The sequence below is a fragment of the Xenopus laevis genome, chromosome 6L, assembly GCF_017654675.1.
Source record: "Xenopus laevis strain J_2021 chromosome 6L, Xenopus_laevis_v10.1, whole genome shotgun sequence".
In the NCBI taxonomy this organism is placed as follows: Eukaryota; Metazoa; Chordata; class Amphibia; order Anura; family Pipidae; genus Xenopus; species Xenopus laevis.
The window spans coordinates 141,167,220-141,180,238 of NC_054381.1; the positions used below are offsets into that span (position 1 = coordinate 141,167,220).

Consider the following 13,019-nt stretch of genomic DNA (forward strand, 5'->3'; position numbering starts at 1 on the left):
GACCAGTATTTAAAAAAAAAAAAAAAATATTCGTTAGTATATAACGAAAAAAGGGTCGAATTTTCGAAGGAAAAAAATTCGAAGTAATTTTTTCGATACTTCGACCATCGAATAGGAAACTACGACTTCGAATTCGATTTGAAGTAAAATAGTTTGAATATTCGACCAATCGATAATCGAAGTACTGTCTCTTTAAAAAAAACTTTGAATTCAATATTTCGCCAAATTAAACCTGCCAAAGTGCTATGTTAGCCTATGGTGACCTTCTAGAGCAATTTTGTACGTTTTTTTAAGTCAAAGAAAAAACGTTCAAACGATCGTTGAAATCCTTTGAATCAACTGATTTTACTTCGACCGCAGGATACCCAAATTCGCTGAAAAAACTGAAATTCCATGTCAAAGTATTTTCGATTGTCGAATTTCAAAGTATTTTTATTTTTGAAATTCGACCCTTGATAAATCTGCCCCTTAAACTTTTAAATCGATAAGTCTTTATTAAGAAATAACTTACCGAAACTCCGCTTGCGCTCCTCTTCAGAAAAGGCGATCTAGCGATCCATCGTGCGGCGCTCTATTTCTCCTCCCTGCTTTCCTTATAGGAGATAGCCAGGGAGGAGCAATCGAGCGCCACATGATGGATCATCACTGTCGCCTTTTTTGAATAGGGACGCAAGTGGAGTTTCGTTAAGTTATTTCTTTATAAAGATTTAGTGATTTAAGTTTAATTTGTCTTCTTGTTTTATTTCGTTCTATACTAACGAATATGTTACTAAGTACAACACTCCTCCTATACACTATTCTATCCTGCTATAAAAGCCCCATGCCACCTCCTGGTGATGTACATTTCACACTATTTTAAATGGCACAATACATACAGCTGTTGGGTAGCACTGAGGGGGTTGGGACTACATAATAAATTGTACTCATTTTAGCATTATGGAAATGCCCTCCAAATATTCTTAGTGTTTGGCTCCTCCTACCATTAGCGAGAAAGAAAATGTAGGGAGGATGAACCTAAAGAACACAGGTATGGTGCATTAGGACACAAAGGGGGCCTATTTATTATGCTGTGTTAAATGTGGAGAGAAGCATTACTGGTGATGTTGCCCAGAGCAACCAATCAGCAATTAGATTTCAAAAGTTAGAAAACAAAGCAAAGATCTGATTGGTTGCCATCAGCAACATCACTGGTTATGTTTCTTTCCACTTTTTACACAGCTTGATAAACAGACTGCAAACTGTCCAATTTCCAAGTAAACCCAGGGTCATACTGGGACCTAGGATTGAGACAGTACCAAATGTTCTAGGTGTTATATAAGCCTATGGTTGAAATTAAAAAGGGGCCGATGGGAACTGACCTATCCTTGTACCAGCTGGAGTCTGGGCCCATGGGAAATAAATTCTTATTTTCCTGCTGTCTTATAATAAAGATAGAGCAGATTTCAGAGCTGTTATGACAGATCTTCATTATGAAACTATGTTAATCAATTGAGGGCAAATCACAACGTGATTGGAAAGGCATGCTTCTCTCTATTGGAGTTTTGTGTGCAGTCTCTATAGACTGAGAGATCTCATTAGTATTAATAAACAAGGAAAGATTAATATTAATATAATACAATAAGTTTCATCCTAAACAGCGCATATATTTTTTTTTTTTGCATATTGCTTTTATCCCTTTATGGCTGTCCACCACAAGTAATGTAAAATAATTAATAATTCAGGCATGATCTTTTGATGTAGGAATATCAATTATGTGAAACAGATTTATACAATAGTTCTACGTGTGAAATACAAACGTTGTCATAATCTACTTCCCTGTTTAAAATTCTCCCTCACAGTAAATATTGTACATAGTACAATAATCTTATATATGACAGTGGACAAAACATCTAGTCCAAGACACATTTAAGAAGCCCTCTATCCCTAGTTTTAAAAAATGTGTTTATTAACCTTAATCACTGTAGTGACCAAAGTGTTCTCCCTTATTTCTATGGATCTTCTCTGACAAGTGCTGGTGAGAAATTTCAGTTTAGAAATGATTAGCAGAGGGGTCCTAATCTTCAGGAGAAATATTAAGAAAGAACGAGAAGTCGCGTGGCTGAATAACCATTATAATAATGCTACAGAATATGTACTTTCTGTACCAACACACACTAGCTTTGGTTTTGACAGTCCCTTAGGCAACTGCATCGATTTCAGTGTTTCTTCTGTATCAAGATTTCAATGCTAGCGTTACATAAAGGATCTTTAAAAAAAAGTTCTGTTCCTCTGTATTTTACAGATACCATATCTCCATAATAAGCATAGGTTAACAAGAATGTATTAACCTTGTTCTGAACTTACAAGGTACAGAACTGAGACCTGCACAGTCCTAGTACCAGAATGACCTGTATGCTGCACTGTGTATTGAAAGCCCCTCTGCTACTCAACCCAGGGAACGATGCAGGAATATTCCTTCAGTAATTATACTGACGCCGTGAAGGCTGGTGAACGAGGTGTCTGCTGTGCTTGATCTGTTGGGAACGGCATCCTCGGATGAGATTCTGGAGTCTAAAACCTTTTCGGTTAAGATGTTTATCCAAATGACGTTTAGTCAACTTATTGCTGAGATAGGTTTTGGTGTTCTCCAGTCCTTTCATGCGAGCAGCAAGAGCTGCAATAGAGCAATGTGGGTGTTTACCCTTTTTTTTATCCTCTGTATCCGACCTAAAAATAAATACAATTATTTTAGAAAAAGAATCATGCAATACATTTAACAAACTACAGTATATTAAAGGTATGATATCCATTATCTGAAAGCCCCCAATTACAGGAAGGCATAAACTCCCATAAACTCCATTTTAAACCAATAATTCAAATTTTTAAAAATGATTTTTGTCATAATAAAACAGTACTGGATCTCACCTAAGATATCATTAATCCTTTTTGGAGGCAAAACAACCCTACTGGGTTTATTTAATGCTTAAATAATTTTTTTTAGTTGACTTGAGCAATGGAGATCCAAAGTACGGGAAGACCCCTTATCTGGAACACCCAAAGTCCCAAGCAGTCTATGACAGGTCCCATACCTGTATTTGTAAAGCTAATTTGGTTTGTTTCTTATAATTTTAGAATAACCAGGAGCATATGTGTCAGAATACAATTTATAATACACAAAAGCCATGAATATCTTGTAAATTATATTCTTATAAATGGTGAGTTCTGATGTCATCAGTTATAAATGGTGAGTTCTGGTGTCATTTCTGTCACATGACTCACTGAAATTTGTGTATTTTAATAAATAAAGTACCCCCAGTTGCAAAATATGAGGATATTAGAAGTTACCTCGGAGTTCCATGACCTGTATAAAAACACTCGGCCTTCGGCCTCGTGTTTTTATATGGTTATGAAACTCCTCGGTAACTTATAATATCCTTATATTTTACAAGAGGGGGTACTTTATTCACTATATAAACGGTACTGATGGCATCAGTTATAAATGGTGAGTGGTGATGTCATTTCTGTCACAAGACTCACTGAAACTTGTGCATTATAATAAATAAAGTACCCTGTTACAAAATACGAGGATATTAGAAGTTACCTTGGAGTTGCATGACCTTGTGTTGTTACATGGTTAGGAAACTCCTCGGTAACTTATAATATCCTTATAATTTACAAGAGTGGGTACTTTATTCACTATATAAAGCATTTATTAAAAAGAAACTGCTGCCTACCCAGTGAATACAAATTATTATTCACTGGTTAGGTAGTAATACAAGGAAAAAACAACCTAGTTTTTATATAAAATGTCAAAAACCTAGCCCAGTTTCCTACTATCTACAGAAAACCCCTGATTTTATGTTACCCATGGCAAATCATCAAAATGGAGTAAATTCTGAGAAAATGTTAATCCATAAAATTACTGTATATTTATGTAGGTAATTTGCCCCAGGCTGTACTTTTAAGCCCAAAATGCTAGGCTACCCCCCCACCCAGTGATTATAATCACTCACCTTCTACCCCAGGACAATGTTCCTGCTAGCAAAAAAACTACATTAGCTCAGGGTATTTATGTTGAAGCGAATTCTCCACAATCTTCTTTCTCTGCTGTCTTCTTTTCTCTTGGCCCAGGCAAGCGCATGCACAATAGAGTGAAAAAGCTGGCTTTTTGCATCTAAGTTTGCTTCCACTTTATTCCACCTGTGCCTGCCTGGATCAGAATGAAGAGAAGATTAAAGAATCTGAAGAAGATTAAAGAATCTGGAGAAGATGGCAACAAGGAGATTTTACAGAAGTACACTGGGCTGGTGCAGTTTTTGAACAGCAGCTTGTTTATATAAACCAGGGGCCCCTAACTTTTTTTTTTACCCGTGAGCAACATTCAAATGTAAAAGGATTTGGGGAGCAACACAAGCATGAAAAATATTCCTGGAGCCTATATGAAGACTGACAGCCTACCGGAGGTTCAGTTTGGCAGTACAGCTGGTTTCCATATAACCAAAACTTGCATCCAAGCCTGGAATTGAAAAATAAGCACCTGCTTTGAGGCCATGGGGAGCAACATCCAAGGGGTTAAGGAGCAACATGCTGCTCATGAGCCACTGGTTGGGGACCACTAATATAAACTATAGTAGTGTTTCTGAAGCAAAAACATCAGTTTTACCAGTGCAGGGCAACAGTACATTATATTTTTCTTACTTTAAAACAATTAAATTTTTTCGTGTTACTGACCCTTTAAGGATTATGGCAAATGGGATATTCTTCACTGATGTTTTAGGCACCACTCTTATTGATTATAACCATTTATGCCCTGGGCCAGTGCTCCTAAATACTGCACCAGCCCAGGGTATTTCTAGTAAAAGCTCCTTGTTGCTATCTTCTTCTCTTCATTCGATACATTGTATTGTCGTTCTTTTAAAACACTTTCATTTTTATATGTTACAGTTCCTTTAAAGAACACTGCCTTCCATAATAAATACATATAGAAAATGATCACAAGAAATAGACACAAGAAATATGTAACAAATATGTAACAAAAGACCAGAAACTTACACTATACTTACTCTATTCTATCAAGCCTGGGAAAAACAGATTCACAACTAGTCTCTGGTTTATGGCACAAGTTATGAACAGCATACACAGACATGCTTGGGTGCTCAATGAGAAGGTTTTCCAAAGGGCTGGTTTTCACCCCCACACTCGTCAGTCCTCCTGCAGTAAAACAAGGGGGTGGTGTCACAAACCAGCTCTCCTCCATGGGGCATAGGTTGAAATGAATGAAGCACGAGTCACTTGTGGTTCCTAAACGTTCAAAAGCACTGGGCCCCTGTGGTGTAACAGGCGTTTCATCAGAATGTGATATGACTTCAAACGTTGCTGCTTCTTCAGAAAACCTCGAACCAGGATCCACTTGAGCTGAATGAGGCAATGGTGAAAACAAATGCATTTGAAGATTTGTATAGGTATCAAAAATAAAGTGTTCATATTTTATGTGCATGTGATTATGTTGTTAAATTAAACTGAATTGCATTATAAAGAATTCAATTCGCTGACTAAAATATTGTTTCATGGTTAACATCAGTCAATAGGGATTGTTTGTCCATATATTGCAATATATTTAAGCTGGCCAAATACGTCAAAGTCATCCCTGGTCTGGCCAGTCCTACACTCAACTTTCATCTGATTCATTAATAATTCTATTGCTTCATTATACATTTTACAAATGGACTGAATTTTACCTGCAACTGCTTTCAAGGGTTAAATTCCCAAACATGGTTGCCCCTTTATTGGCCACCACTGGAATCACCTGACTATAGCTGGAAAGGGTGGGAGCTACATCATGGAGCTGGTCACTGCTCCTGTATAAATTATAGCAAAAAAAGGGACAGTTGTGTACAACACTATATTTTAAACTATTATGTGAGGGTGCAATGAAGCTGTGACCACAAAATTCATACAGACTTAAAGGAATTGTTCAGGGTAAAAATAAAAACTGTGTCTAGTATAGTTAGTTAGGCAAAAATTTAATGTATAAAGCCTGGAGTGACTGGATGTCTAACATAATAGCCAGAACACTTCTTCCTGCTTTGCAGCTCTCTTGGTTTCCACCGATTGGTTATCAAACAGTAACCAATCAGTGACGTGAGGGGGGTCACTTGGGTCATAACTGTTAACTGCATGCTAAGGATCAATTGCAAACTCACTGAACAGTTATGTCCCATGTGACCCCCCTTCAAGTCACTGGCGAACTCAAAGTTAGAGAGCTGCAAAGCAGGAAGTAGTTTTCCGGCTACTATGCTAGATAGCCAGTCACTCCAGCCTTTATACATTACATTTTTGGCTAACTAACTATATTAGTAACATTTTTTATTTTGCACATGCAATCTATTTAGCCAGTTTTTATTTATACGCTGAACTGTTCCTTTAATATGTTGATAATGGGTTGAGTGCAGAGGACCTATAGTCTTGAGTTGCATGGCCAGCTTTACAGAGGTCGGTTAACTTTACAAACTAGTTTGGTTTCTAGTAATGAGAACAGACAGTTAAGATCATAAATAAGAGGAAGCTTGTATGGATGCATTGTTGCTTGGGTGTTAAGTCTTAACTTCTCAAATATTTAAAAAGTTCCACATAAAAGCATCCCATCAGTAGGATATACATAGACATTTGTGTAAAAGCATTACATTCATACCTATGAAGTCGACAACAATCCATTCATCATCTTCTTTTTCGCTGAGTTTGGTTTCTTGGCTTGAGACATTGCTGCATTCTCTAGCAAACATATTGTTCAGCCTTTGGAACATTCCCAGGCAAGGGACAGTCCTTTGGTAGCAGTGCGTCAGACTCACAGAATTGGCTCAGGTGTAGCTAGGTGGCACGAGCAGCGATAAAGTGCTAAATTATATCTCACTGCGGAGATATAGGAGGAAATGTAAACTGTTCTGGATAAAACCTATTAAAAAAGAGAGAGAATATGATGCTTACTGCTACACAAAAGTAACAAAATCTAATCTTCTAACTCTGCTACAAACAAACATTCAGGTATGGGATCTAGTATCCATAATGCTTGGGACTTGGGATTTTTCCCCATAACTTGGTTAACCATACACTAAAACATGAAATAAACCCAATATGACTGCTTTGCCACTAACATGGATTTGTGCAGCTTTATTTGCATATTTTTCATTGGTGGAAAAATGCCAATCTGCTGCCATTCAGCTCTAAAACATACAGCTATGCGTTTTCACCATGTATTAGCTTAAATCAATGATCCCCAACCAGTAGCTCATGAGCAACACGTTGCTCCCCAACCCCTTGGATGTTGCTCTCAGTGGCCTCAAATCAGGTGCTTTTTTTTAAATTCCTGGCTTGCGACGCAAGTTTTGGTTGTGTAGAAACCAGGTGTACTACCAAACGGGAGCCTCCTGTAGGCTGCCAGTCCACATAGGGGCCATCAATAGCCAATCACAGCCCTTATTTGGCACCACCCAGTAACGTGTTTCATGCTCGTGTTGCTCCCCAACTCTTTTTACATCTGAATGTTGGGGACCCCTGGCTTAAATGTATACGGTCAAGGAAAAACATGTTGTTTTTTTTTTTTTAAATGTACTTTGATTCATCTTGTTACCTTCCCATTGTTCTGCTGATGGGCTGCTGGGAGGGAGAGGGGTGATATCACTCCAACGCAGCACTAAAGAGTGACTTAAGTTTATCAGAGCGCAAATGACATGACTGAGGGCACCTGGGAAACTGACAATATGTCTAAACCCATGTCAAATGTAAAAATGAAATATAGAAAAGTTTGCTCTTTTGAAGAACAGATTTCAGTGCAGAATTCTGCTGCAGCAGCACTATTAACTGGTGCAACTGCAACTCCTTCAGTGACATGGAGTAGGAGACTGTCTGATAGAAATTCCATCATGAAGTGGCTCTTTCTGAAAGCACATGAGCAGGCAAAATGACCTGGATGGCTGCCTACATACCAATATTAGCTAAAAAAATATACACTTTTGATTCAGGAATGAAATTTTATATGGTAGATTGAATTATTTGCAGTGTAAACAGTGTAATTTAGAAATAAAAAACTACACCATAAAAATCATGACAAAATCCAAAACACTGAAGTGCACCAACCTACGCTTTGACGGTCATCTATTCTGCCCCAGGTGTATTGTACTTTCCTCGTCCTTTAACAGTGGTTTTCTGTTTTTTTGTAGCTAAGGTCCCATTGATACACACTCCAGCTAATAATGAAGTTACAGATATTTGAAGACACTGCTGTATGAGCCACAGATCCAAGAGTACCAAGGGCAGCAAATATGTTTTTATTCAAAATCTCACCTTTTTTTTTCAAGCTGTTTCAAGCTTAAGGGGATACTGTCATGGGAAAAAAAAATCCAAAATAAATCAGTTAGTAGTGCTGCTCCAGCAGAATTCTGCACTGAAATCCATTTCTCAAAAGAGCAAACAGATTTTTTTATATTCAATTTTGAAACCTGACATGGGGCTAGACATATTGTCAATTTCCCAGCTGCCCCAAGTCATGTGACTTGTGCTCTGATAAACTTCAATCACTCTTTACTGCTGTACAGCAGCCAAACAAAAGAACAATGGGAAGGTAACCAGAGAGCAGCTGCCTAACACAAGATAACAGCTCCCTGGTAGATCTAAGAACAACGCTCAATAGTAAAAAACCCATGTCTCACTGAGACACATTCAGTTACATTCAGCCTGCCAGAAAGCATTTCTCTCCTAAAGTGCAGGCACAAGTCACATGACCAGGGGCAGCTTGGAAATTGACAATATGTCTAGCCCCATGTCAGATTTCAAAATTGAATATAAAAAAATCTGTTTGCTGTTTTGAGAAATGGACTTATGTGAAGAATTCTGCTGGAGTAGCAGAATTCTGCACATGTTTTTTTTTCAAAATGCCTCATTTAATAGTAACTGAGGCATTTTGAAAAAAAAACATGTTTTCCGATGACAGGATCCCTTTAACTTCAGTCTTGTAAAGTCAACAAGCAATGTGTTCCTACCTGACCTGCAGACTGGTTTCTCCGGCCGCTGCTCCAGGTCATCCTGGTGGGACCAGGCCGACAACTGAATCAGGGGGTTATACCGCCAATTCCTATGATTATCTGCTAGGGCAGTGATCCCTAACTAGTAGCTTGTGAGCAACACCCAAGGGGTTAGTGAGCAACATATTGTTCACGAGCCACCAGTTCACTGCCCTAGTGGATAATCATAGGAATTACAAGTGCTTGTTTTTGTATTCCAGGCAAGTTTTGTTGCATAAAAAACAGGAGTACTGCCAAACAGAGCCTCCTGTAGGCTGCCAGACCACATAGGGGCTACCAAATAGCCAATCGCAGCCCTTTTTTTGGAACCCCGGGGAATTTTTTCATGTTTGTGTTGCCTACCAACCAACTCTTTTTACATTTAAATGTGGCTCGCAGGTAAAAAAAAAGATTGGGGACCCCTGTGCTAGCATGTCAGGCGAGGTCGCTATACAATTTGTTGACTGATGTAGGTTAAGGGCATTGCTATACATTTTTTTGCAGAGTTATCCTATACATTATTATTAAAGTTATCCTAAACATTATTTGTTGCACACCTACTTCTGTCAATTAAAAACAATGTAGCTGAAGTCAGCCTTGCCTACTTCTTTACAGGTATGCAAGAAGGGTGCTTCATCTTTAAGTTAATATTTAGTATGTTATAGACTGGCCAATTATAAGTTCAATTGCTTGGGCTTCATTATTTATTTTTTTAGAGATGTTTCATCATTAGCCGTTTTTTCCTGACTCTTTCCAGCTTTCAAATGGGGGCCACTGACCCCCATCTAAAAAACAAATACTCTGAAAGCTACAAATGTATTGTTGTTGCTGCTTTTCATCACTCATCTTCCTATGAGGCATTCTCCTATTCATATTCCAGTCTCTTATTCAAATCAATACACATTGCTAGGGTCATTTGGACCTTAGCAACCAGACAGCTGAAATTGCAAACTGGAGCTGCTGAATAAAAAGTAAAATTACTCAAAAACCACAAATAATAAAAATGAAGACCAATAGCAAATTTTCTCAGAATATCACCCTTTGCATCATCATAAAATTCAACTCAAAAGGTGAACAACCCCTTTATTTGGCTGTCTTCTGCTACATGGTTTTAACAGTCAGAACCAAAATGGATGTGAATAAAAATAGACACATGCTGTTTCCAATAGCAGTTAAAGCTATCGCTACTCAAAACTATTGAGAATTTTTAATGAATGCAAATTTTAAAAGTTGCTTCGAATTTGCATTATTCTTTAAAGGTACCTTGTTCTAAACAATCTGATCATCCTTAAAGGGGAACTCCACAAAAACATAACTATAGCTTTTTGAAAAGAAAACAAAATTTCAAAAAACATTGCTATATACGTCAATTAACAAATATGCAGACTTTTCATGATTTTTAATGGTTTCGGACAGTTCCCTAAGCCTAGCCCCCTGCTGATCTGTCTGACTACTTAGGGAGAATTCAACCCTAACGTTAAAAAAAAAAAACCCTACCCCCAACCCTACATAGACCCCCCTCCCTCCAGCCTAAGTGTTACCCCAGGCAAATGCCCTTAACGTTTTACTTACCCCTCCGTGCAGATTCAGGCAGCAGAGTTCGCAGGCGCCATCTACAACCGCTTTAGTAATCTTCGGAATGAGACCGGCACTTTTTCAGTGCATGCGCAGTTGTCGCGAAACAGAAAATTGCTCGAACTGCGCATGCGCCGCTCCCATTCTGAAGATTACCGAAGCGGCTGTAGATGGCACCTGTGAACTCCGCTGGACAGAATCTGCACTGAGGGGTAAGCAAAGCGTTAGGGGCATTTGCCTGGGGTAACACTTAGGCTTGGGGAGGAGGGAGGGAGGTCTATATAGGGTAGGGGGGTAGGGTTTTTTTAACATTAGGGTTGAATTCTCCTTTAATTAAAGCAGAGGGGGGGGGCATTTGAGGAATATGATGAACCAGGGATGTCCCACCTGCTTCTTCAGCTACAGCTGTACTACAAGTAAGTTGCAACATGTACAGCGTTACAGTTAATAGACAATGACAACTGATCAGGGGGTGCCCAGACTTTGTTACACTGGGATCTACTCTTGACATCTGGCCCCCATCGGGGGATCTACCTTGGTACGCGCAGCAATTTTTTGACCAGTTCAATTTTTGACCACACCTCCTAATTACATTATTAATTTTACAAAATTTGGCTTGTTAAACACACTCCCTTTCCCTCCATGTTTGCTGCTCAACCAACCCTTCCCCTCAGTGCTTATTGCTGTCAGCCCTCCCTTCTGTGTCCCTGCTTGTTGCTCAGCTCTCCATTCTGTGTCTCTGCTTATTGCTGAGCTCTCCCTTATGTGTCCCTACTTGTTGCTCAGCTCTCCCTTATGTCCCTGCTTGTTGCTCGGCCCTCCCTTCTGTGTCCCTGCTTGTTGCTCGGCCCTCCCTTCTGTGTCCCTGCTTGTTGCCCAACCCTCCCTTCTGTGTCCCTGCTTGTTGCTCGGCCCTCCCTTCTGTGTCCCTGCTTGTTGCTCAGCTCTCCCTTCTGTGTCCCTGCTTGTTGCTCAGCTCTCCCTTCTGTGTCCCTACTTGTTGCTCAGCTCTCCATTCGGTGTCCCTGCTTGATGCTCAGCTCTCCCTTATGTGTCCCTACTTGTTGCTCAGCTCTCCTTATGTGTCCCTGCTTGTTGCCCAGCCCTCCCTTCTGTGTTTGTGTTTGTTGCCGTCAGCCCTTCCTTCCATGTCCATGCTTGCCTCTGCTCTCAGCCCGCCCTCTCTCCATTCTCTCAGCCCAGCCAGCCCTCTCTGCTCACTTCCTATGCTGGGCCCCAGGTTGCGGTCTACCAGGAACTTGACAGGGATCTACTTGTAGACTGTGATCGACGTCCTTAGCACCCCTGACATATATGGTGCACTTTTACTTTTAGGTTTCACCACCATGGGGTCCTTCTGATGCCCATCCTAATAGCAGCGCAGCCCCCAATACCCCAACAGCAAGGGATCTCTCTCCCTCACTGGATACACAGAGAGTATGACCAGCTGGAGGGGCCAAATAAGGAGACAAAGGGTGGGGTGGGAACTACTTTCATTCAGGCCACGCCTTTTCGTCAGAGCTTCAGGACGCGACCTTTACACACGGCCCAGCCAGGGGGCGCTGCTGAGCATTTCCTAGAGATCGCTAATGTCTCCTACACTGTCTCACAATAGCGGCTGCAGGAGGTGCCGGCCGGAGAAAGGCTTCAGCTACTCTAAGCTTTAGGGCTGGTCTGCTTGGACTAGTTAGTTCTCTATACAAAACCTTAAGCCTTTCAAATGTCGCGGAATTACAACTATCCGGTTATAAACCCTTCACTAACAAGTAAAGCTCCAGTGCGCGCCTATCATTCCCAAAGCTGTTGTTTCACTCCCCACAGGCGTCAACACGAGCGATACTCACTCTTTGGTCGCTTTGTATCCTGATTTACCTTCTGGCCGCTTAGTCCCGTATACAGGGATGAGGTAAACGACGATAAAACCGTTTATGTGAATAAATATTCCCACAGGGCGGAAGATGAGGCACGAGAACCTCCTAAACCAGTCCTCTCGGTTCACGACTGAAGCTTTTTTTGTTGTTGTTCTACAACTGAGTTTGCAAACAGCTGATCGGCATTGACGTCACGAGGAACCCCAGAGCCAATGAGAACCGCAGGGCGGGCTGTTGTTAACGCATGTGACCCCAGGGGATGTTCTGGAATGGGAAGTGGGCGTGGCTAGAAATAAATGTAACAAGTAGGCTCAGAGCAGGCGCAGGTACACGTGCCCTTGGGCGGGCATTAGAATAAGATGGGCGTGGTTTTAACACCGGCTGCTAGTAGGACAAGTCCTGACAGAACCCCTAGTAGTGGGCAGCAGGGCCGCCATCAGGGGGGATATAAATGTATCGGGCTCTGTGCGGCCAGTACATTATTGAGATAAAAAACTAGCTTAAAGGTCAGTTAAGGCCCTAGATATTAAGTGGGACA

At 40.4% G+C, this 13,019-nt stretch overlaps 1 protein-coding gene across 3 annotated transcripts; it reads right to left on the bottom strand.

Moving 5' to 3' along the window:
* Window positions 1–225: 225 nt before the first annotated feature.
* tp53inp1.L (tumor protein p53 inducible nuclear protein 1 L homeolog) lies at window positions 226–12,685 on the bottom strand. Of its 3 annotated transcripts, XM_041566570.1 has the most exons (5): window positions 12,455–12,685; window positions 8,113–8,355; window positions 6,671–6,931; window positions 5,043–5,394; window positions 226–2,706 (listed from the first exon to the last, which is right to left on the bottom strand). In XM_041566570.1, the coding sequence occupies exons 3-5, from the start codon at window positions 6,780–6,782 to the stop codon at window positions 2,457–2,459; spliced, it is 714 nt and encodes a 237-aa protein (XP_041422504.1). In that variant the 5' UTR covers window positions 6,783–6,931; window positions 8,113–8,355; window positions 12,455–12,685; the 3' UTR covers window positions 226–2,456. The 3 variants fall into 3 exon arrangements, with proteins under 3 accessions (XP_041422504.1, XP_041422505.1, XP_018123662.1); XM_041566571.1 differs by lacking the exon at window positions 8,113–8,355 and having other exon boundaries at window positions 6,671–6,888; XM_018268173.2 differs by lacking the exon at window positions 8,113–8,355.
* Window positions 12,686–13,019: the final 334 nt, after the last annotated feature.